At 42.2% G+C, this 23,135-nt stretch overlaps 1 protein-coding gene and 1 non-coding gene across 2 annotated transcripts in view; one reads left to right on the top strand and one right to left on the bottom strand.

Moving 5' to 3' along the window:
- galnt16 (UDP-N-acetyl-alpha-D-galactosamine:polypeptide N-acetylgalactosaminyltransferase 16) overlaps positions 1-23,135 on the top strand; it is a 56,078-nt gene that overhangs the window by 27,123 nt on the left and 5,820 nt on the right. The window contains exons 6-14 of the mRNA XM_031310009.2: positions 1,373-1,494; positions 9,950-10,037; positions 10,381-10,465; positions 11,789-11,892; positions 14,046-14,172; positions 18,006-18,098; positions 18,586-18,669; positions 19,699-19,825; positions 21,372-21,488. Coding sequence (XP_031165869.1) covers positions 1,373-1,494; positions 9,950-10,037; positions 10,381-10,465; positions 11,789-11,892; positions 14,046-14,172; positions 18,006-18,098; positions 18,586-18,669; positions 19,699-19,825; positions 21,372-21,488 — 947 coding nt within the window. The remainder of the gene's footprint in view (positions 1-1,372; positions 1,495-9,949; positions 10,038-10,380; positions 10,466-11,788; positions 11,893-14,045; positions 14,173-18,005; positions 18,099-18,585; positions 18,670-19,698; positions 19,826-21,371; positions 21,489-23,135) is intronic.
- Positions 2,038-2,108, bottom strand: trnag-gcc. The gene has a single exon. It is a non-coding gene; the product is annotated as a tRNA-Gly (tRNA).

Raw genomic sequence — 23,135 nt, forward strand, 5'->3', positions numbered from 1 at the left:
TTGACACTGATTAAAGCCTAATTTTGCATTTCTGCACTGTGCTGTTTGGTAGAGTATATTTTTCTTTATCTTCTTGCAGGAAAAATGGAGACCATGTGACCTGTGAAAACCTTTTGAATGCAGTTTAAATGGAGTTTGTAATCAAAGATCAGCAGCTTTCTGTTTTGCAATGATGTCCAATACTAAAACAAGGAGAAATCCATTGTAGAAGAGAGACACATTTTTCTGTCAACAGTTGCCTCAGCAGACTATGCAATGCCGCCATCCGGGGAAAAAAAACAACTTTACTTTTGCAATCATTCTCCCCACCTATACATGCAATCCATAGCTGAAGCACACCTGTTGACTTGTTGCTTTTGAAAGGCATTGTTAGAAAACAAAGGACATAACAAAAAAATCTACTGTAGTAGAAGTAGGCGAGGCAGAGAAGGGCAGCTGCATTAATCAATACTTGATAAAAGTGCTTTTTTCCCCTTTTAAATTGAGTCCAGTCATTAAGTATTGTACTTTTATAAGGTTAGGGGACTTGCAAAGGATGGTTTATAAAAAGAATGGTCAAAAAGTGAATATGGGCCAGGTCAAATACTAAAAAAGCACATCCGACATGTAAGGCATAGTACTGATATTCTGAAGTGGGGTTGTGTGAGGTCAGTGTATTACCTGTACCAGTACATGTACTGCTGTTGATGGGGGCAGCAGCTAAACATATATTAGCTACCTAAAAAAAATCAATATCAGTTTAAGTGTACGCTATATTTAGAATATTTTTACTGCCGCTCATGCCGTTATCTATGCTCTCTTCAAAGCCACCGGACTCCTTTGACAAAATTTTACACATAACACAAACAAACTAACAGATCGAGGCAGCGGTAAACCGGCAACTCCTGTGTTCTGAAAAATAAAATGACTGTTTTTATTAAAGGAGTCCAGTGGCTTTGAAGAGAGCATAGATAAAGGCGATGACGTTCAATTCCCCGTCGGAAAGGGCTGTCTGACGGGAAGGTAAAAATGGGGAAAATATTCTGAATATATCGTACTGACTAGTAATACACTGACTATGGATAAGTACCTGTACAAACCCACTTTAAAAAATCCGAACTATCCCTTAAGAGCCACGGAAGATGGAGTAGAGGAGTAGTCATTCTGACGTAAATTTACTATAACTATTGAATATGTTAAATCAGTGGAGTGCACCTTTTTAATAGTGATCTCCAATGTGCTTTAGTTTCATGCCAGCAGTCCCTTTGCAACATTAGGCTTTACAAATGTTGACATCCCTACATGCAGTGAAGCAGCATCCAATTTACTCAAATTGTAGATGTTTGACCGGTGTCGGACTTCAGTGTCATTTTCTCCCTGTGCTCTCCCTCAGGTCTGATCCGATCACGTGTGCGAGGCGCCAACACGGCGTCGGCCTCCATCTTGACCTTCTTGGACAGCCACTGCGAGGTCAACGCTGATTGGCTGCAGCCGATGATCCAGAGAGTCAAGGAGGTACAGACCCACAGGCTCACAGTCTGCCGTCATTCACACTCTCCAATTAGACACTTAATACGTGCAGCGCGCACGCACGCACACACACACACACACACACACACACACACACACACACACACACACACACACACACACACAGAGCAGTCACATACACACGCAACACAGTTTGGAGGTGGAACAGTTGCTTTTTCTGGCCCTGTGATGTGATATAACGCTTCAGGGGATTTTGCTCCTATTCAGGGTAGATTTTATTGGCTGTGATGTAATACGTTGGCATTGCATATTGTTGAATAAAAACTCAATTTGTTGTTCTTCAGATTGAAGTCATAATATACCTATATGCTAGTCCACACAGCATTCTGGGATGGGAGAAAAACATGCTGTGGTTTATTGGCATTTCTTTAAACCAATCACACTCGTCTCGGGCGGTGCTAAACGCCGGACGGAGCCACTGCACCACTGTAAAATACACTCGGGAAGGAACTTGTGGTTGAGGGCTGAACTACTCTATCTCTGAGTCACAGCCACCCAAAACAATGTTGCATTGGCCGGGAATCGAACCCGGGCCTCCCGCGTGGCAGGCGAGAATTCTACCACTGAACCACCAATGCTTACTTAGTCATTTGTAGCCATTACATGAACATCTGGCTAGCCCACATAGCATTCTGGGATAGGAGAAAAACATGCGCTGGTTTATTGGCATTTCTTTAAACCAGTCACAAGCCCCGGACACAATGATGGTGCCGCTGCTAAATAGCCTCAGGAAGGAACTTGTTTTGGTGGAACGTGTACGTTCAAAAGTTGTTTTAGTCGTGCAACAGAAAACTCAGACTGGACAGATAGTCTAGCTAGAATCTGAGATCTGAGGCGCAGTTAACCATAGTCCACACGGAGTTTAGAATTACAACACAAAGAAAGTGGAAGGTAACTGACATCCGGCCGAAAAGAGTGAAATCTGGCGGAATTTCCAGCGGCACCGGAGCAATCCCGGAAGTGGAACATCGTGGATATAGACTATACAAATCACACTCCACTTTAGCGCTGCAAAGATTAATCAATTAGTTGTCAACTATTAAATTAATCGGCAACTATTTTCATAATCCATTAATCGGCTTGAGTCATGTTTTATGAAAAAAACTCTGATTCCAGCTTGTTAAATGTGAATATTTTGTAGTTTCTTCACTCCTCTGACAGTAAACTGTATATCTGTTAGTTGTAGACAAAACAAGAATTTGAGGATGTCATCTTGGGCTTTGGAAAACAGTGATCGACATTTTTCACCATTTTCTGACAATAATCGACAGATTAATCAACAATAAAAATAATCGTTAGTTCCAGCCCTTGCCACTGCTGGAAAGAGCATGAAGCCTTATTTTCAAACAATCTGTTTTCCACCTGAGGGTTTTACTGCACTAGGTGGTCTGTTTTGTGTTTTTTCTGTGGTGGTTTGTGTTGTTGTGCATGGTGACAGCGTTTCTTCTTGCTTCAGGCTGCATGCTGGATACATTTTCTAATCTAAAACATGCAGTGGGAAGATTCTCCCCCTTTCACCGCATCCTCCAAATTAAATGTAGCAATCACATTCACGCATGAATGTTTCGCAATTCAAAAAAATGTGCGGGATTAAACGGGATTAAATGCGAAAACAGACACTTTTCATTATCAGGGGGATTTTTTTCATTGCATTTTCAATGTTCATGGTATTTTCATGTGAACCTTAAATTGCATTTGGGCTGTGAGCCCTCACCGTTTCTGTCGGCTTTTCTGTCTCACTTCCACAAAGTCACACAAGCAACGCGCACACCGCATGTAAATATATGATTTAGAGACACCTAATTGTCTGCAGAGATGAGCGCTTGCACTGACCAAGACATGAGACATGTCTGGTGTTATGATAAAGGGAGATGTAGCTATGGGAACCTTCATCACTCGCTAATGAGTAATAGGCTGTTTTCTGGCTGTCTCTTTCCTCCCCTGACATTACTAACCTGTGACTGGGCTCTAATCAGCACAGCAGCTCCCCCCCCCCCCAAAAAAAAAACTTTGCAACTCTGCAGCAGGAGCGATTTCATTTCATATTTTCCTAAGTAATCACTTCTTCCCTCATGTGTCCTCCCACTAAGGTCTGACACTCAGACAGAGCTGCCAGAGCTCCCAGTGTGCCTCACATTTTCATCCACTCCCTTGGTTTAAAGGAAGCGCTGCGTCTGGCTCAACTGCCTAGATTCACCTATGCTATTTATTCACAACTTTATTCACAAACATTGAGCTATCTTGTCTACGTTTTCTCCTCTTCCTCCTCTGCTGTTTAGCAGCTTCTCCAATCCTGTCAACGCACAGAAAATATGTTGCCTTTTAATTAGATCTTTTGACGTTCTGAGAACTACATTTAGTCACTCTTTCGAGGAGGGTTTGCTGAGAAGATTGATACCACGCTCACGTACGGTCAATCAGGTATCTAAAACCAGCAGCTGCTTAGCTTAGCATACAGACTGGAAACAGAGGGAAGCTAACACTATTTTCCCACCAGCACCTTTAAAGCTCAATAATTAACACATTATATTTTAGTTGTTTCATGTGTACAAAACCCTAAAGTGCTAAAATTATGATTTGCAGTTTTACACATGATTATGTGTTGGATTATTTCTCTCGAAATTGCTGTTTTTACACTTAATAAGTGAGCTTTGGATGTGCTGGTAGGTCTATTTTGTCAACTTTGGACAGAGCCAGACTAGCTGTTTCCCCCAGAGTCTTTATGCTAAGCTCTTGTCTAGAGTCTCTTGACTGTAGCTTCATATTTAGTGTACAGACATGAGAGTGGGAGCGATCTTCTCATCTACCTCTCAGCAAGAAAGCCAGTACATCTCCCAAAATGTTCAACTATTCCTTGAAAAGAATAAAGAATGCATTTGTACTTTGCTGAAGGACAGAAGTCTGCTGTTTTGTTCAGAAAGTACACCAGACAATAACCCCCCCAAAAAAAACTCTAATTCAAAAACTCTGCATGTAACAAAACTCATATTCAGAAGTCTCTACTGTACAGCCTTGACTCTTGGCAGCTATGACTCATCCAGCTTGCATTACAATCTTTCAGTCTGGCAGTCATGAGAGCGCCGGGCTCAGTGATAATTCAGCAGCTCTGGCCCGGTCCGGCTGCACCCCGTCCTGGATTGATTAGTCTTCCCCAGACCACGGCCCTGGGTTGATGAAGGCCTCTGAGAGCAGGAATACTGATGAAGGATCGCCGCCCATGTTCAGTAATGCAACATAATGACACCTTTCATTTGTTAATTCAGAGCAGCAAATAAAAGCACTCAAATTTACATAGCAATTAAGTAGACCTCTCCACTCACAGATGTTGGGGGGATTAGAGATGTAAGCCTATCATACACACACTCTCCAGGTTGGGGTGACATTTAATACATTCTTAAAAGTCATTACCTTTTTTAGACCGCGGAGAATAATTGTAATGAGCTGAATAAATATAGCTACCGCAGTTATACTCCTGATAAGTAGCTAATAATGTATCCTAACTGGTTATATGATGCCCTTCTGCTCTCTTAAAACACGGACGGAGACAACAAGCAACAGTACAAACGTGTGTGTGTGTGTGTGTGTGTGTGTGTGTGTGTGTGTGTGTGTGTGTGTGTGTGTGTGTGTGTGTGTGTGTGTGTGTGTGTGTATGTATGTGTGTGTGTGTGTGTGTGTGTGTGTGTGTGTGTGTGTGTGTGTGTGGTTCTGCAAAGAAATAAATAACATTGTAAAGGCTACCATACACAATGCATAGGAATTATATATAGCAAATAATAACAATAAACCCACTATTAATTACATTATCTTAATGCAGTGTAACTACTTCAGCATGTAAATAATGCACCTAAAATAAAAAGAAACGCGAGCAAGGGCGTTCAGCAATCGCTATTATATCGAATCAACAGCCACGTGCAATTTAGCTCGCAGGTGGAGAACACAAACAACAAAAATCACCAGTTAACTTAATTTAAATTTGCAAGAGCTATAGACTAATACAATAACAATAATTTAAATGAACTGACAACATAAGTTATACGACTTACAGTTCTCAAGGACGCACACACGCAATCTCAAATGGCTAGTTATCCTCCGCGCTGTTCTCCGACATGCGCTCGAACAATCACTGCTGATAGACGGCCTTTGGTACAGCCATGTTTTTGTGAAGTTAAAATACCACAAACAACACAATATCTCTAAAAAGTGTATGAGCATTAAGCATGTACAGTAGAGAACATGATTCAAAGCACACAAAAAAAAAAAAAAAGTCTTGACCTTTTAGCCCAAGCTAGACACTGTATTCTCTTGTTGGTCTCTTGCTCAGAGACCGCTTTGACATTACTGGGCGATGAAGCAAAGAAATAGAGATCTCCCCACGCCAAATGACATTTGGAAACTGTGGAATTCAGTGTGCACAAAACACATTTCCAGTTATGTCGGGTAAAGCTTTTTATTCTATTCTACAGTTCCATTTTTCTGTTCTGTGTCTGGTAAATCGATTCACTCTCCCAAATTGACATACAGTAGAATGATGAGCTTAAATTTCAGCTTTATCAAAGGCAACCAGATGTGAGGGACAAAACAACAGCACACTGGCACTGTAATAAATTCAGACGCAGAACGAGAGAACAAGTAGGGGAAAAGAGGGTCGAGATATTGAGAGATAATTGGTGACATCCATTTTGGAAGTGCAGCCTCTTCATGCATTAGCAAATCCCCCCCACACACACACACACACACACACACACACACACACACACACACACACACACACACACTCTTTGGTGCAATGAACACAAAGTTCACAACGAGTTCAACCTCTGAGCGGAAAGGGACAGCTCTAATTGGAAACAGTCAGTCGGATTGTCCCGATGCTAAGCTGTTCGGCTACACGGACACATACAGATGCCTCGTGGGCAAACTGCACTGTTGGCACAGACACACATTCACATATAGAGGCAGATAACAAGTGGTGGAAGAACAAATTTGAGGTACTTGTACTTTACTTGAGTCTTTTTTTTCCATGCCACTTTCTAATTCTACTGTACATTTCAGAGAGAAATATTGTACTTTTTTACTCCACTACATTCATCTGACAGCTTTAGTTACTTTACAAATTAAGATTTTTTCACGCAAAACACATGTAGTTTATAAAATATGATGTTTTATTATAAATTAAACTAGCCAACAGTATAACGGCCTACAAGTCCAGCTGATATGATTAAGTGTTTGGATCGTTTCCAGTTTCTAAAATGTATGTATTTTCCTGATGATACCTACATACTTTTACTTAAAGAACATTTTTAATGCAGGACTTTTACTTGTAGCAGAGTGAATTTACAGTCTGGTAATAGTACTTTTACTTAAGTTCAGGATCTGAATACTTCTTCCACCAGACCACCACTGCAGACAACACTCATGCACAAACGCATGCTATCAGGAATCAACAGTTCTCTTCTGCACTGTTTACTTTAAGCTCCATGTTATTTCTCCAGCAGGAGGTAGTTTAAAAGTTCAGAGTTTATCTGTCCGCTATGAACTGTGGGAAGAATTCAGAGGTGCTTATGTTCTGAACAATACAAGCAGTCTATTCTGTTTTTTATTCTAATGTTCCATAATATAACACAAATGGCACTACAAACTTACAACACCACACAACTCAGGAAAAGGGAAGGGTTAAATTCCACTTTGAACTTACGTGTATGGCTGTTCCAGTTCACTAGAAAGAGGGAGGTGGGCTGTTACCAGTAATCATTTCTCCTTATCAGAACAGGCAATAAATCAATCATTAAACCTGTTTTTTTGTGTCACATATTCCAGTGGGAGACTAATTTATCGCGCCACAGTGCTCGAGGTGACATTTAATGTTCATTACAGTGACACATATTGATTTATTTTCTTGACACACACAAAGAAAACGCAATTGCTTTGCTGAACTTTCACAAGATCCTGAGGAAGATTCTTGTCTTATTGAAATGTTCAAGATAAAGTTTTGTGGCACCTTATTTTTTAAATCCCTAGGTCAGAATTTGTATGTATTGTATAATTATTTTTATGTATTATCATTCCCATCCAATGCAACAACAGCGGGAGGACTAAGTTCAGATTTTGGCTTGCTAATTTTATTTTTGGGGCACTTTTAGGCCTTTATTGACAGGACAGCTGAAGACATGAAAGGGGAGAGAGAGGGGGGGATGACATGCAGCAAAGGGCCGCAGGTCGGAGTCGAACCCGGGCCTGCTGCGTCGAGGACTAAACCTCTATATATGGGCGCACGCTCTACCGACTGAGCTATCGGGGCGCCCAGGGTTGCTAATTTTTCTGTTACTGGGAAGAGGTCAAAACTCCAGCAACACTCGTAGTATTAGGAACACATTTCTTGTGAGACCAACACGTTTCGGTTTGTGCTCTTCATGAAGACGAGATTAAAAGAGATGCAGCACTGAGAAACATTATAAAAGCACAGAAAATCAAGAACTACTAGAACAACATAAATATGTCCAGTCACTTTTTATTTTAACCCCGCCAGTTAGCATTTATGAGCAGTATATAAACCTTCAATTAAAGTTTCATAACACACTGTAATGTAGTTGTAAGCAGATATGAGGACATTTTAAGTGTTTATTAACGTATCTATGAACAATAGCTCCTCCTATGAAGCATCAGTCAATGTGTATGAACATATTCGTACAAATCTTTCACAGATGGGTTTAACAGTTTATAAATGTGTTTAAATAAATCATGACGACATATATTATATGATTACAGCTGTGTTATATTATGATATCAAACATTACTTATCTGTTTAAACATTAGTTACAGATTTTCTGGAAAGCACTTTGTAACCTTGTTAAGAAAAGTGCTTTAGAAATAAAGTTTATTATTATTATTATAGATGCATCACAAGAGCGGTTATAGTTACAGGCATTACATTTGCTTGCATTTATTAAGTGTTTCCATACTGCTTATTAATGCTATAGGGGGGATAAATCACAGAGTTAGAGGTTATTTTTTACACCTTTTGGAAATAAACCTTTGAGATAGAAATCCAACATGCTTCTCTCTTTTTTCTGACATAACCACCTCTTTGGCTGGATTTAATAACTTCCATGCCTAATTAAAAGAAAGATGAAATGCAATGCTTCATTTCATTGAAATGTGTTTCTACAGGAGTTTAACCTCTCTCAGACTGTTTCCCCGTTCCATGCACCCTGGTAGTAATTAACGCTGTGCCATAAATCCCTTCTCTGCAATTCATCTGTTATTAGTAGGGGGCTGTAAGTTCCCGTCCTAATTATTCAGAAACATAAAGGCTGTCGAGGTATTTAACAATCTGGTTTACATAGAAACACCGTATCATGGATAAATGTGACCGTTTGATGTTGAAATTCTTTCCGCCAAACACCGCTGTGAGTGAAATGTAATGGATTATGATATATAAAAATGCATTAAAATACTGACTTAAACCTGCCCCGAGGGGGGCCTCAGAGTGACTGCAGGGGGGCCTCCAAATTATTCATTTTTGAAATTTTTTTCTAAATTTAAAATGTCTTAACATGAATCCAACATATTATTAACAAATATAAATCAGCTTATTTGTGAAAACACCGTGATGATAGGCTTCCTGTCTATAGGTAAGGTAGCCATCCACAGATACAGGTAATTCCAAAGGATTCACTGTGCCACATGTATGTTTAAAGGTGCTCTAAGCGATTTTTTTAAGCTACAATATTTTTTGTCACATACAGCAAACATCTCCTCACTATGGGCTAGCTGCCTGTCCCCTGAACACACTGTAAAAAAAAAAACGCGGTCTCTGTAGACAGCCCAGGCTCCACAAACTGCAACAAAAACAAACTGTGCCAACCTGCACCACCAAACATAACAAATAGAGTTCCAGCGTTCCAGCCAATAACCAAGAAGAAGGATTTGGGGGTGGGGGTTTGGGGGGTTAGTGCGCGGAAGCACGGAAGGGAGGGGGAGGGGACGGGATGAGGAGAAGGGAGGGGCGAGCTAGCCTCGTTTTGTTTGAAAATACTTTGAACGTCAACAAGAAGTGCCGTCACCCAACATCGCTTAAAGCACCTTTAATATTACATTATTTATAAAATCATGCCAAAAATTATTATTTTAATAGCTTAGTATTCTATGTACTAAAAATGCTATGTATAAAAGCTAGGCTGCCCTACATGTTATTGTAGGCCCAGTTTAAGATGCAACTTACGGGGTCCTTGGTTTAAAAAAACGTTGATGACCCCTGATCTAGTCTACACTAAAGTTGACATCATGACGACCATTTCACTCACACTTTAGTCTTTTCAAAGTCTTTTCCGAGTCTTCTAGTGTATGGTAGGCATACGTTCCAAATGTTCAGTCATGTCTCGATGGTAATGTGTCTGCGTGTCCTCCTCCTCCCATGCAGGACCATACGCGAGTGGTCAGCCCCATCATTGACGTCATCAGCCTGGATAACTTCGCCTATCTGGCTGCCTCCGCTGACTTGAGAGGAGGTCAGGACACAACACACAAATCATGTACAGTAACGGCTGATAACACACCGCTGACAGCAGTTGGGGAAAAGCCCTGTATCTCAAACTCCCTCCACATATGACATCACCATCTCTGACACAAACATTCTAAACTCATGATAGAAATTGCTAGATGAATTAGTCAATCTGGTAAGTAAAGTTTGTGAGGTTTTCATTCAACGGCAGTGAACTTTAAATACGGATTTCTGTAAGAACTTGTTGCCATAATGGGTATGAAATCAGTTCCACCAAATCAAGACCAAATCTTCTCTGTCTTCTTCTTTAGAAGATATTTCATCTCTTATTTTGCTCTCTTTCTCTTCAGGATTTGACTGGAGTCTCCACTTCAAATGGGAGCAGATTCCCATCGAGCAGAAGATGGCGAGGAGCGACCCCACGCAGGCGATCAGGTGTCTACATGTCTACAATTGTCCGCTCGTCATCATCCCTATTCCTCTTTCCATTGTATTGCCATAATATTGATTCTAAACCTGAAAAATTCATCATGGCCATAAGTTATGTATAGGTATGAAATATTATGGATTTGCATTAATAAATCAAAGTACAAAAACAATCTTGCGCAAAATACGTCTGCAAAAGTTTTTTTTAACGATATAATTCCTTGTTGGCCTGTCTTTTATTTTCAGTCACATCTGTTGTTTGCAGATTAAATTGATTTGCCCATGGAAGAATTAGCTGCTTGGCCCCTTTTACTGTAACCCAGTGTTCTTCCTGCTCTCTGTGCATGTTTGTATGTACAACATTTAAAATGTTAACATATAAATATAGACATAAGGACCCTCTACAAAACCACCTTCAGGCCTTTATTTTGTCAGCTGATACTATTTTTGATTCCCAAACAAATGTTCAATTAAAAATAGCACAAAGCAGTTAACACACAGTGAGCCTGGAGCTCTTATTATACATCTAACTATGGTGGCAATATTCAGACTCAATAACCTACTTTGATCTGTTGTTGTTCCGATGAAAACCATTGTAACTCAATTTTGGTGATGTTTATAATATAACTTATATCGAATGATAATCTTCTCTCCAGAATTAGAATCATCATCATCAGGCTTATAAAAACTTCCCAAACTCGGGTGCACTAAAAACGTCTCTCTGAATAAGACAGTGAGTTACAGTTACAGCAGAGATGTGGGCTTGAGGACTTGTAACTTGTGAGTGGACAAAAAAATAAATGACTTGACACTCAACTTGACTTGAGGCATGATGACTCGTATTTGTAAGTTTTAATGTTAGCTGTTAAACATAAACTAATAAGTTAAGGTTGTCATGTTTCTGTCTAACTCTGAAGTATGTTGTGCAGCGGCAGCAGCGCAAACCGTGAATCAATCAACGACTCACACAGCTCCCTGTTAAGCGATTGTCATGATTGGATGACTGGCTGTCAGTCAAACTCCTTGCTGTGGCACTGAATATTAATAATTATAATACAGATTAAATTCATCGGGATACGTTTTGTACTCAAACTAGCCAATCATTTTATTAGATAGGCTACTAATACCTTGTCTTTTTCTCTTTATAAAGACCAGATACTACAGGTAAGAGTGCTTTATCTTGGGTGTAAAAAAAACGGTGCCCCAATAAAAATAACTCGAGACTTGTACCAGATGACTTGAGACTTACTTGAGCCAAGATGACTTGGTCACAACACTACAGTACAGTAAGTGTAAAAGATGTAAATGACTCCTCTCCTCTCTACTCTGCAGGACGCCCGTCATCGCTGGTGGAATTTTTGTCATGGACAAGAGCTGGTTCAACCACCTGGGCCAGTATGACACCCACATGGACATCTGGGGAGGGGAGAACTTTGGTCAGCTCACTGATGATTGAACTTTTACTTGAATCAGAAGAATGACTTTTTATTAATCATCATGCGCAGGAATTCAGCAAACAACCATAGGCACCGATTTATGTTTTCCTCCGTGGGTGCTCACGGGCGCACGCCCTTTAAAAAAAAAAAAGTAGAACCTTAGGAAATGGACAGCGGCCGACACGAACACACACGCCTATTAACTCGATAATAAAGCCGTAAAGTAGGCTGTCTTGCAACTCGGGACAGCGCCACTTCTCACAGATACAGATAGGATTGGAGATGAGAAGTTGTGATTGGAGGATAGGCTATGGAGCAGGGGACTGACAGCGACATAACCAATCACACTATGACAGATGCTCCACTTAGCACCAACTGCAATGTTTAATTTTAAATGAATGTAGCCTACTTCTGGCACACGTGAGTGCTCAGTATTTTCCGTGGGTGCTCCGGAGCTCGAGCACCCACGGAAAATATATCAGCGCCTATGCAAACAACTGTTTACTTTGTAAAGAAAAAGTGGAGTAATGGCTTTCTGAGCAGAGAATGAAGTCATACTCCCTCCGTGTGTGTTGTATTCTGAGCTTTTCTGTTCTTTGTTTTGATAGCTGTTTTATTTCACATATTGAGGAACAGTCTGTGAGAGCAGTGTGGAGGCAATTCCATTTCATTCCATAGCAAATGTTCCTAATTATATTTATTAATACAAATTTTCTAATTTTACTGCATTACATTTTCTTAAACTTTACTTTTCTGAAAGATATTTACATTTTGATATGTGGACTTTTCAAGAGTTGGCCATAAGAGAAGTAGGTAGACAGATGATTATACACTTAGTTTACAAAGCATAAGCATACTGAATTGGAATATTAAATCAAATCCCTATAATTAACTTCTCTGAACTCCGCACAGGTCACTGATTTTTAAAAGGAAAATCAATTGAGGGAAAATGGATTTAACCTGGTGGCAATCATTAGTGTACTTTCAGTAATTAGAGGAACAATGATTTTTCTATTCTCTGTAAAGAAGAACAAAGAGTCTCGCGCTCACTTGGATTAACATCACTAGTATAGAACAAAAACCAATGAAGAAAAGAATGCTTATTCTCAGGGCTGTAGTACTTGAGTCTGGACTCAGACTCAAGACGCTTTTCTGTTGTCTCGGACTCGTCTCGGACTCGTTGGTATTTGGACTCAGACTCGGCCATTGGACTCGTCAAATATTCTAGTTGGTCTCGACCGAGTCCAGCACAATAAACTTTTGTTCTAAAGTAACTTCCTCCTTCAAAACAAAAACATTGCTGAAGCGCGCTGTTCAGAAAACAGGTGTTAGTTTAATTCAAAATCCATCTAGAACAGGCATCGTGATTGGTCCCCTGGTATACACCTGGCTGCATCATATACTGTACCTCAATCATCAGGCATCAATCTGTTTCATTTTGGCCACAGACACAATGTCAGCGAGCACTTTGTACTATGAATTCTTCAGCACAAGTAATAAGTTCAAGAATGGGAACATTTCCATTTTGTATTTAGTAAGGAAGTAAGTAAGGAAGTAAATAATGTGCCTTAATTTGACCCTTTCTTTCTACGATCTTGACTGTCTCTCATTTGGACTCAGTCTCGACTTGGACTCAAACTTTTTTGGTCTCAATTTGGACTTGAACCTCTTTGGACTTGGTCTTGACTCAGTCTCAACTAGTCCTGGTCTTGGACTCGACAAAGGCCGACTTGACTACAGCCCTGCTTATTCCTCTTATTGACTGCCATGTTTATTTAAAAAAATAATAATAATAACCTGCTGTTTATGACACGGCTGTCATGAACACACAAATAATAATGAAAAATTCAAATTCAAGTCATAAAACTGGACATTTTAATTTCTTCATTTCATGCAGTGAGTCGTGTTGGCTCTGGGCCGCTCTCCAAAATGCCAATTGTGACCTTGGAATTTGCAAGGCAGCACAGCGTTAGATTATCTGCAACAGCAGCTTTCATTTTGCTGAAATACAGCTTATAAGCACCTGCTGCTTAAAAGATGTAGCAGGTAAACATGGCTATGCCCAGATTGGGATGATGCAGATCATACAGACTGACAGAGAAACAACTACCTGCCTGCATACTTGACCTCATCCTCTGTCTGTTCTGTTGCAGAGCTTTCTTTCCGGGTGTGGATGTGCGGAGGAAGCCTGGAGATTCTTCCCTGCAGCCGCGTGGGTCACGTGTTTAGGAAACGGCACCCATACGACTTCCCAGAAGGCAATGCCCTCACCTACATTAAGTAAGTGGGTTGATCTAGTTAGAACCCTAACATCCTGTCTGCTGTACAGCGTTATTACACCGCAAAGCAATTAACCAACTGCCAAGACAGTCTTTTACTCAGCCTTAAGTGTCACATGAATCAGCACAGTTCAGTGTGAAGTGAAAGAGCTTCACACGTTTTACATGTTTTGGCTTTTTGACTCAAGCGGCAGTGAGAGATGAGTAAGTAGGTATGGATTTTGAAAAAGTTTGCAGGACATCTTCACCCAGACTAGGGATCGACCGATATGGATTTTTTTAGTGCCAATGCCGATACCGATTTTTTTTCATCAGCCTTAGCCGATATTTGGAGCCGATACTGCTTTTTCTCCCTCAATTTACATCATACAATACACACTGGATTTGTTTTCGGAATCTGCTCTGCCATTTCTTTAAAAATAATAAACAAAAACACAGATCAGTGTCACTTCTGCAATCATCTTACATTCATATCACCCAAATTATGTGTGCAATGTGCATCATATGGATGGGTGCACTGCATATGGTTAACTGTGCAAGGGTAAAAGGCTTTCATCAACATCTACAACAGCCTTGATGATGCATTGCTTGCTGACATATTATAAGACAGATATAATCAGGTCATCACTAAATGTCCTTTGTCAACACATATATATAATATAAGAAAACAATAAACCTGAAAAGTAGCCATTGAAATAAAGTGCTTGATTTGTAATTTAAGACTGGCATGGTGCTGGAAGCTTGCCAGGCTTCCAGCACCAGCACTCTGCTAGTGGGGGAGGGGCAGCGCATGGTCTGCACATGAACTGCAGCGTCTCCAGCAACACAGAGCTGCCTGTGGACGCCTGTCTGTAAATAATGCCGGGAAAAAACTATCAGCCGATGCCGATACACGTAAAAACTAAATATCGGCCCGATATATCGGCCGGCCAATAAAATCGGTCTATCACTAACCCAGACACCATGTAACATAAAAATAACTCAATAACTCCATCCATCCATCCATCTTCTTCCGCTTATCCGGTAACGGGTCGTGGGGGTAGCAGCTCCAGCAGGGGACCCCAAACTTCCCTTTCCCGAGCCACATTAACCAGCTCCGACTGGGGGATCCCGAGGCGTTCCCAGGCCAGGTTGGAGATATAATCCCTCCACCTACTCCTGGGTCTTCCCCGAGGCCTCCTCCCAGCTGGACGTGCCTGGAACACCTCCCTAGGGAGGCGCCCAGGGGGCATCCTTACCAGATGCCCGAACCACGTCAACTGGCTCCTTTCGATGCAAAGGAGCAGCGGCTCTACTCCGAGCTCCTCACGGATGACTGAGCTTCTCACCCTATCTTTAAGGGAGACGCCAGCCACCCTCCTGAGGAAACCCATTTCGGCCGCTTGTACCCTGGATCTCGTTCTTTCGGTCATGACCCAGCCTTCATGACCATAGGTGAGGGTAGGAACGAAAACTGACCGGTAGATTGAGAGCTTTGCCTTCTGGCTCAGCTCTCTTTTCGTCACAACGGTGCGATAAATTGAGTGTAATACCGCACCCGCTGCGCCGATTCTCCGACCAATCTCCCGCTCCATTGTCCCCTCACTCGCGAACAAGACCCCAAGGTACTTGAACTCCTTCACTTGGGGTCTCAAGTTCCCTCACCTGGAGAAGGCACTCCATCGGTTTCCTTCTGAGAACCATGGCCTCAGATTTAGAGGTGCTGATCCTCATCCCAGCCGCTTCACACTCGGCTGCGAACCGATCCAGTGAGTGTTGGAGGTCATAGGCCGATGATGCCATCAGGACCACATCATCCGCAAAAAGCAGCGATGAGATCCCCAGCTCACCAAACTGCAACCCCTCTCCACCCCGACTACGCCTCGATATCCTGTCCATAAATACTACAAACAGGATTGGTGACAAAGCGCAGCCCTGGCGGAGGCCAACTCTCACCTGAAACGAGTCCGACTTACTGCCGAGAACCCGGACACAGCTCTCGCTTTGGTCGTACAGAGATTGGATGGCCCTGAGAAGGGACCCCCTCACCCCATACTCCCGCAGCACCTCCCACAGTATCTCCCGGGAGACCCGGTCATACGCCTTCTCCAGATCCACAAAGCACATGTAGACTGGTTGGGCATACTCCCAGGCTCCCTCCAGGATCCTTGCGAGAGTAAAGATCTGGTCCGTTGTTCCACGACCAGGACGGAATCCGCATTGTTCCTCTTCAACCTGAGGTTCGACTATCGACCGAACCCTCCTTTCCAGCACCTTGGAGTAGACTTTACCGGGGAGGCTGAGAAGTGTGATACCCCTATAATTGGCACACACCCTCTGGTCCCCCTTTTTGAAAAGGGGAACCACCACCCTGGTCTGCCACTCCTTAGGCACCGCCCCCGACTTCCACGCAATGTTGAAGAGGCGTGTCAACCAAGACAACCCCTCCACACCCAGAGCTTTAAGCATTTCTGGACGGATCTCATCAATCCCTGGGGCTTTGCCACTGTGGAGTTGTTTAACTACCTCAGCAACTTCCACCAGGGAAATTGACGACAATCCCCCATCATCCTCCAGCTCTGCCTCTACCATAGAGGGCGTATTAGTCGGATTTAGGAGTTCCTCAAAGTGCTCCTTCCACCGCCCTATTACCTCCTCAGTTGAGGTCAACAGCGTCCCATCCTTACTGTACACAGCTTGGATGGTTCCCCGCTTCCCCCTCCTGAGGTGGCGAACGGTTTTCCAGAAGCACCTTGGTGCCGACCGAAAGTCCTTCTCCATGTCTTCTCCGAACTTCTCCCACACCCGCTGCTTTGCCTCTTTCACGGCAGAGGCTGCAGCCCTTCGGGGCCTTCGGTACCTTGCAACTGCCTCCGGAGTCCTCTGGGATAACATATCCCGGAAAGACTCCTTCTTCAGTCGGACGGCTTCCCTGACCACCGGTGTCCACCACGGTGTTCGTGGGTTACCGCGCATTCGGTTTTTGAACCATTCTTTGTCTGGCCCCTCCCCTGAGACCACTTTGCCTTGGGAGACCCTACCAGGAGCACAAAGCTCCAGACAACACAGCCCTCAGGTTCATAGGGACACACAAACCTCTCCACCACGATAAGGTGATGGTTCCAGGAGAGGTCAATAACTCCTCAGTCTTTAAATAGTTGTTCTTAGTGTTCAGGATACTGACAAAGATCCAGCTTTAATATTTATATTATATATATTTAATATTTTCTATTATAAAGTTCTCTGGATGAACTTGAATGGAACGCTGAAGAAAACAACGTGATCCGGCAACAAAACTGAAAAAAATTCTATAACGTAATAGGCTATTTTTGCTGTTTGAAGTTGTGATCGGAGCTGTATTTTTCCTAGCTGGCTCACTGTCACACTGAACACTATACTTATATTTAACTAGAGTTGGCAAGGCAACTAGTCACCCCCACCTTTCAGCATTCAGCATGATATCGGTTTCTTAAAGGTCTATTATTTGTTTATTTTTAAATATCAATATAGGCTGTAAATACTGCTACTGTTTTGTGTAAACATATTGTCTAAGAGATACTGCTGCTAGTCTGAAACACACCAAACTGTCTATCTGCCTACGGTATTTGTCTTCATTCGCAAATACATCTAGATTTTAAGGAGGATGACATTCCTGCTGGAGACGTGGGGAAATATTGTGGCATCTGAAGGCTTGTGTGTGTGTGTGTGTGTGTGTGTGTGTGTGTGTGTGTGTGTGTGTGTGTGTGTGTGTGTGAGAGAGAGATAGATAGACTATCATTAGAGCTGCCTACAGGAATGGCAGCAGCACTGTCATTACTGTGTCTGAGCAGGTGTTGTGTGTCTGTGTCCACGCAGGAATACCCGGCGGGCTGCTGAGGTGTGGATGGATGAGTTTAAACAGTACTACTACTCTGCAAGGCCGTCAGCCCAGGGCAAGGCCTTTGGCAGGTCAGTCCATTATACTGTCACCCTCTTCTCTCAACATTTTAACGTATTTCTTCGGATACCATGTTTATACATCCTTTAATGTATTAGTCAGGTGATCATTAAAAGCTTGATGGTGTTTTAAGCCCCCAACGTTTCCTTCCAGGCAGCGCTGCGACCGTTGACTTCAAGGCACCTAACCTTAACCCTAACCCTAACCATTGCCTAATCCTAGTGCCTTCTAGGCAGCGCTGCCTGGAAGGAGACGTTGGAGGCTTAAAACACAGATAAACTCATTAAAATAGTTGTTCTAACCCACGCTCATAATTTCCATAACACTATTTATAAGATCCCCATTAGTTGTGTCTGTAGGTTCAGCCGAGTTCTGCATCAGGGTCTCATTTTTTAACATCTTTCTTTCTCTGTCACTGTGTCTCATATTCTCCACATATCCCTTTTCTATTTTCTCTTCTCTACTGTGTCTCTCTCTTGTGTTGCGTTTTTTTTGTAGCATTGCAGACCGCCTGACACTGCGGCGGAAGTTGAACTGCAAACCTTTCCGCTGGTACATGGAGAACGTCTATCCTGAGCTGAGGTACGGCACTCAATCTGAGCTGCAATCGCTGTCATTCATGTTGAACAGGTTGAATCATGCTCTCTGTCAAAGCCTTGTCTATGTATACATACTTAGAATAATTATGTGAGTCTGGTGTGTTTTGTTTTTCCCACAATAAAGTTGAATTGTTAATAATTCATAACATTGTATCTTACTCTTTCATCACATTGAAAAATCCAGAATTTATGAATATGCAAATATTTTTTAATTTTAAAGTTTAACTGGATGGAAGGTGTCTCCTGCTTCAATATAAAGTCCATACATACACGTTTAAACTCAGATTTAAGGTGAGCACAGAGAGTGCAAGTTAGATTTTTGAGTGGAAGTATACGGTATGTCTGCAGATTATCCTGGAATTCGTGGACAACTTTTATGCCTGATCTGTGACTATTCTTTTGTGCTCAAGAGGGCCAAATTTTCCTATCAAACACCATTAAAAACCAACCAATTGAAAATACTCGTGAATTGAATATACACTGAAAAAATGCATTTGGCTGTGTTTCTTTTGATTGATTATTAGAGGCTGAACAGAGTTTCTGTCTTTCATTTCAAACAGTAAAAAGCCACGTTTCGAGAAAGAAAAGACACAATCATAAATGCAGTCAAAATGTCTTCCTCCCGAGCACTTAAATCAGTAAAGATCTTGCAAATCCTTCGGGTCGTTATGACCCCCAAGTTCAGAACCAATGATCTAAATATATGTGCTATGGATGGGAACATCCGAGTGTGGTATCAATGTTTATCCCAGCAGCTTGTTTCCTACGCCCCTGCCTCTCTGGCTGTATCTGCTCTCTGTCATTCTTCCAAATCTCTGTGGTTTCTCCAATTGCAATTGTATATTTTGAAAGAAAAGTAAAAAGTATGTGTTGTAATAGGGCGCATTACTTAGTGGTGTGATTCAGTTACACAATAAAGCAAGCAGTCAATTCAACCCATCTGTTATTTACTGCCGTAATAAGACCTCTCGTTGACCCCTGTGTCTCTCCTCTCTGTAAATGGCTCCCTCAGGGTGCCCGAGCAGGAAGCAGTGTCCAGTGTGCTGAAACAAGGCGGTTTGTGTCTGGAGACCCGTGGGACAGACACCCTCGGCCTGGCAGAGTGCAGGGGCATCGGAGCCATCAGGCCGCAGTCGCAGGTCAGTCCTCTGCCACTAGTGGGCTAGTGACTAGTGACTGTGGGTTGCACACTTAATGTCTGAATTACTGCCAGAATATGTGCACCCTGATGACTCAGGTGTAAGTATATAGAAGGCACAGGGACTATGTGCAATGGGGCCCAAGCATTAGTGATGATGTGAATGTCAGACGTGAAAAATTACACGTATTTAGTATATAGTATTGTTATTTATCTACTCTCGCATTCCCAGCCCTATCGCCACAGCCCTGTGGACTAAGGTCTGGCTACACCACACATACATTCTTGGATAGGAGAAAAAAACACTGTTGTTTGCGTTTCTTTAAACCAATCAGAATCGTCTTGGGCGGCGCTAAGCTCCGGATGCAGCGCCGGTGGCTCTGCAAAATAGTCTCGGGAAAGAACTTGTTTTGGTGGAACATTTGCACCCCGAAAAAGTAAACGCCACATACAATATTAATGAACGTCATTTGCTCTAACCAGTGTATCATCGTGTGTACTTCGTCCACAGAAATCCCACCAATCGGTCCCAAAACGTCCCAGTTAGAGAGGAAATGCCCTAAACATATTCTTTATAAATCTTTACAATCATCAAGAACCAAGCAGACCTGCCTTGATGCACGATCCAAATGTTCTTCCAAACTTGCCATTTTCAGCGTGTAGCCTGCTAGCTGGAAGTTTGTCGTCGTTTCCCGAAGATAACGGAGTTTGAGAATGGCGACCCACAGAGAGCGGAAGGCGAGGGACATCCGGCGCATCAGGCAATTATCATGGCAATGTACTTCCGCTGATCCAGACTATTATTTATCTGACAAATTAGCATACAGTATGGTAACATAAATGGCTTTTGTTGTGTAAAATATGACTTTTATCAACATGTTAACGCCACAATCCTTTAGTCTTCCTCCTCTGTAGCCTAAAAAAATGTCCCTCTGTTGCTAGGTTACAGAGGTGATAAACACATGTTATTAATATCACATGAGGAACTGCATGCCACACCTTAATTTACGTTTAGTCACGTTCATCAGCATTAGTCACTGTAGAGATTGTACCATTGTATTACTCATGATGATCTCAGCTGGACATCACAGGTATTAGGTGTTATGCTTGCAGCCTGTGGCTCAGATTAAAGCCAGCAGGTGATACAAAAAGATTCACAAGTATGTTGCTAACAAGGAAATGGGATTCAATGTGAGAAAACCTTGGAACAGTCCTTCCCTTTCCAGGAAGTAAACGCAGCCAAGTTTGCCAATTTCAGACTGCATCTCTTTAAATCAGTTGAGGTTTCTGATTGATAGCTGTAGACATCTGGAATCCAGTAAAGTTATATGTCTCAGTTCCCTTTTGAGATAGTTGCATATACTGTAGCTGGAAACCATGTGTTTAAACAAAACCTGTTGGATTGCAGTACATTTAGTAAAAAGCACTGATGTTAAATGTAATACTTATACATAATAAAAGAATAAATGAAACCAAGAGTTTCTGTGAAAAGCACATGAACCTTGATAGCAGCTACCACAGTCAACAGTTTTTTCTGTATTTTGCAGAGGTGGGAACTAATAGAGCCACTGCTCCGGCAGCAGGACCTCTGTCTGGCCATTTCAGCCTTCACAGCAGGGTCAAAGGTCAAGATGGAGACCTGCAACACAAAAGAGCCCAGACAGGTAAGAAGAAATAGTGTTACGGTACGTGTCCACTGTCAAGCGTCTTTTTCCCGCTTCCCATTCGTTGTCTATGTGAGCAGCCGGGCAACGCATTCTGGTAGTGTCACGGCAACTTTGGAGAAGCGTGCCCGCTCCTAATTTGCATAAGGTTGAATCCAGGCTACTTTATGTAAATTGTAAAGCGTTTGTCCAATCAGGCGCAGCCATCGGGGGTTGTAGGAGGCTGACGCCTGTTTGAAACTTAGAACTGCTAGTGGCAAGCCCACCAAACGTCCAATTCTGGGAAGCTGGGCGATCCCTGCTGTCAAAAAACACCACAGTGGACACAAAGCTCAATGGTGTTTTAAGCCTCCAACGTCGCCTTCCAGGCAGCTAACCCTAAACATAACCATTGCCGCGCTGCCTGGAAGGCGACGTTGGAGGCTTAAAACACCAAACACCGGACAAAAACCATTAGCCTTTCAAAAGACAGTACATTTAAGTGCCATTTTGAACCTTTTTCAAGTTCCACGATACATTTAAAGAATGCCAAAAAGACATAAAAAAAGTGTAATTTAATTTATTTTATAAACAAGGTGTACTGTGAAGTTATTGTGTTAGCTAAGGGTTAACAAAAGACAATGGAATTTGCTTTAATCTTGCACTATCAGTCATTTTCAACAGTAGGACTACTTTTTCCAAATGATTATCTCATTTTGGAATCATTTGTCCTTAATGTGCCACTCACATGTTGAAAGTCAGACTTGGAAGATTTGGAGATAAGAGGTGGTTCCAGGACAGATGCAGAGCAGCCCGCCTGCTGCTGCTGCTGCTGCCAGAAGACCATCTGAGTGGCCTTGTTGCAAGAGCAGTTGATTTTATAGATGCAGTAGAACAAGCGCTCCCCTAGCTTCAGACCCCACCCTGTTCTTTCCTAGATCTCCCCTTTGTGAATGTCGAACACGCACGTCCCATGTGGACCCGTGCTGGCTGCACAGTTGATTTATGACATCGAAGAGGGAGTTATTAACTCGAACCATGTGTATGAGTGCGCGGGACTCTTGCCAGGCCATCCTCTCATCTCTCTGCAGGCCCCGTCGCCATCCTTTGAGAGTTTGTTGGAAACCTGCCCATCAACAAGCAACCACTTCTGGCTGTGGGAGACATTTGGCCTCTTTGTCCTGAGTGTTCAATCCCCTGAAGGAAAAAAAATACATGTGTTTTTGACTTTGCTCTCTAAATGAAAGAGTACTGAAGTGATTAACTCTTGGAGCAACAAGTGAGGCTGGCACCATTTTTAAAAAATGTAAATACGTATGATATCAAACCAAAACTAAGGTTAGAAGGATAGAGTTTTTCCGATCCATCATCAATATGACCGAGGCTTTTCCCTGATCACTGATGCATTAAAACAGTCTGGAACAGCTTCGCGACGTTTTATTTTCTCAGCATTATTGTTTTGAAAGTTTCTGGGTTTTTTATTTAGAAATTCTTGATATAATCCTGAAAGAATTTTCATTAGTTAGGGTTTCACTGGAGAGATTATGCCCAATGCTGGTCTAAACGTTGATTTAGAAGCCTGTCCAATATGGATAAATGTAACGGAATACTTGGAATTTCTTTAGCATGAATGAGCCATATTTCAGGACACAGAAAACTCTGTAACTT

Source organism: Sander lucioperca, chromosome 18 (assembly GCF_008315115.2).
Source record: "Sander lucioperca isolate FBNREF2018 chromosome 18, SLUC_FBN_1.2, whole genome shotgun sequence".
NCBI lineage: Eukaryota > Metazoa > Chordata > Actinopteri > Perciformes > Percidae > Sander > Sander lucioperca.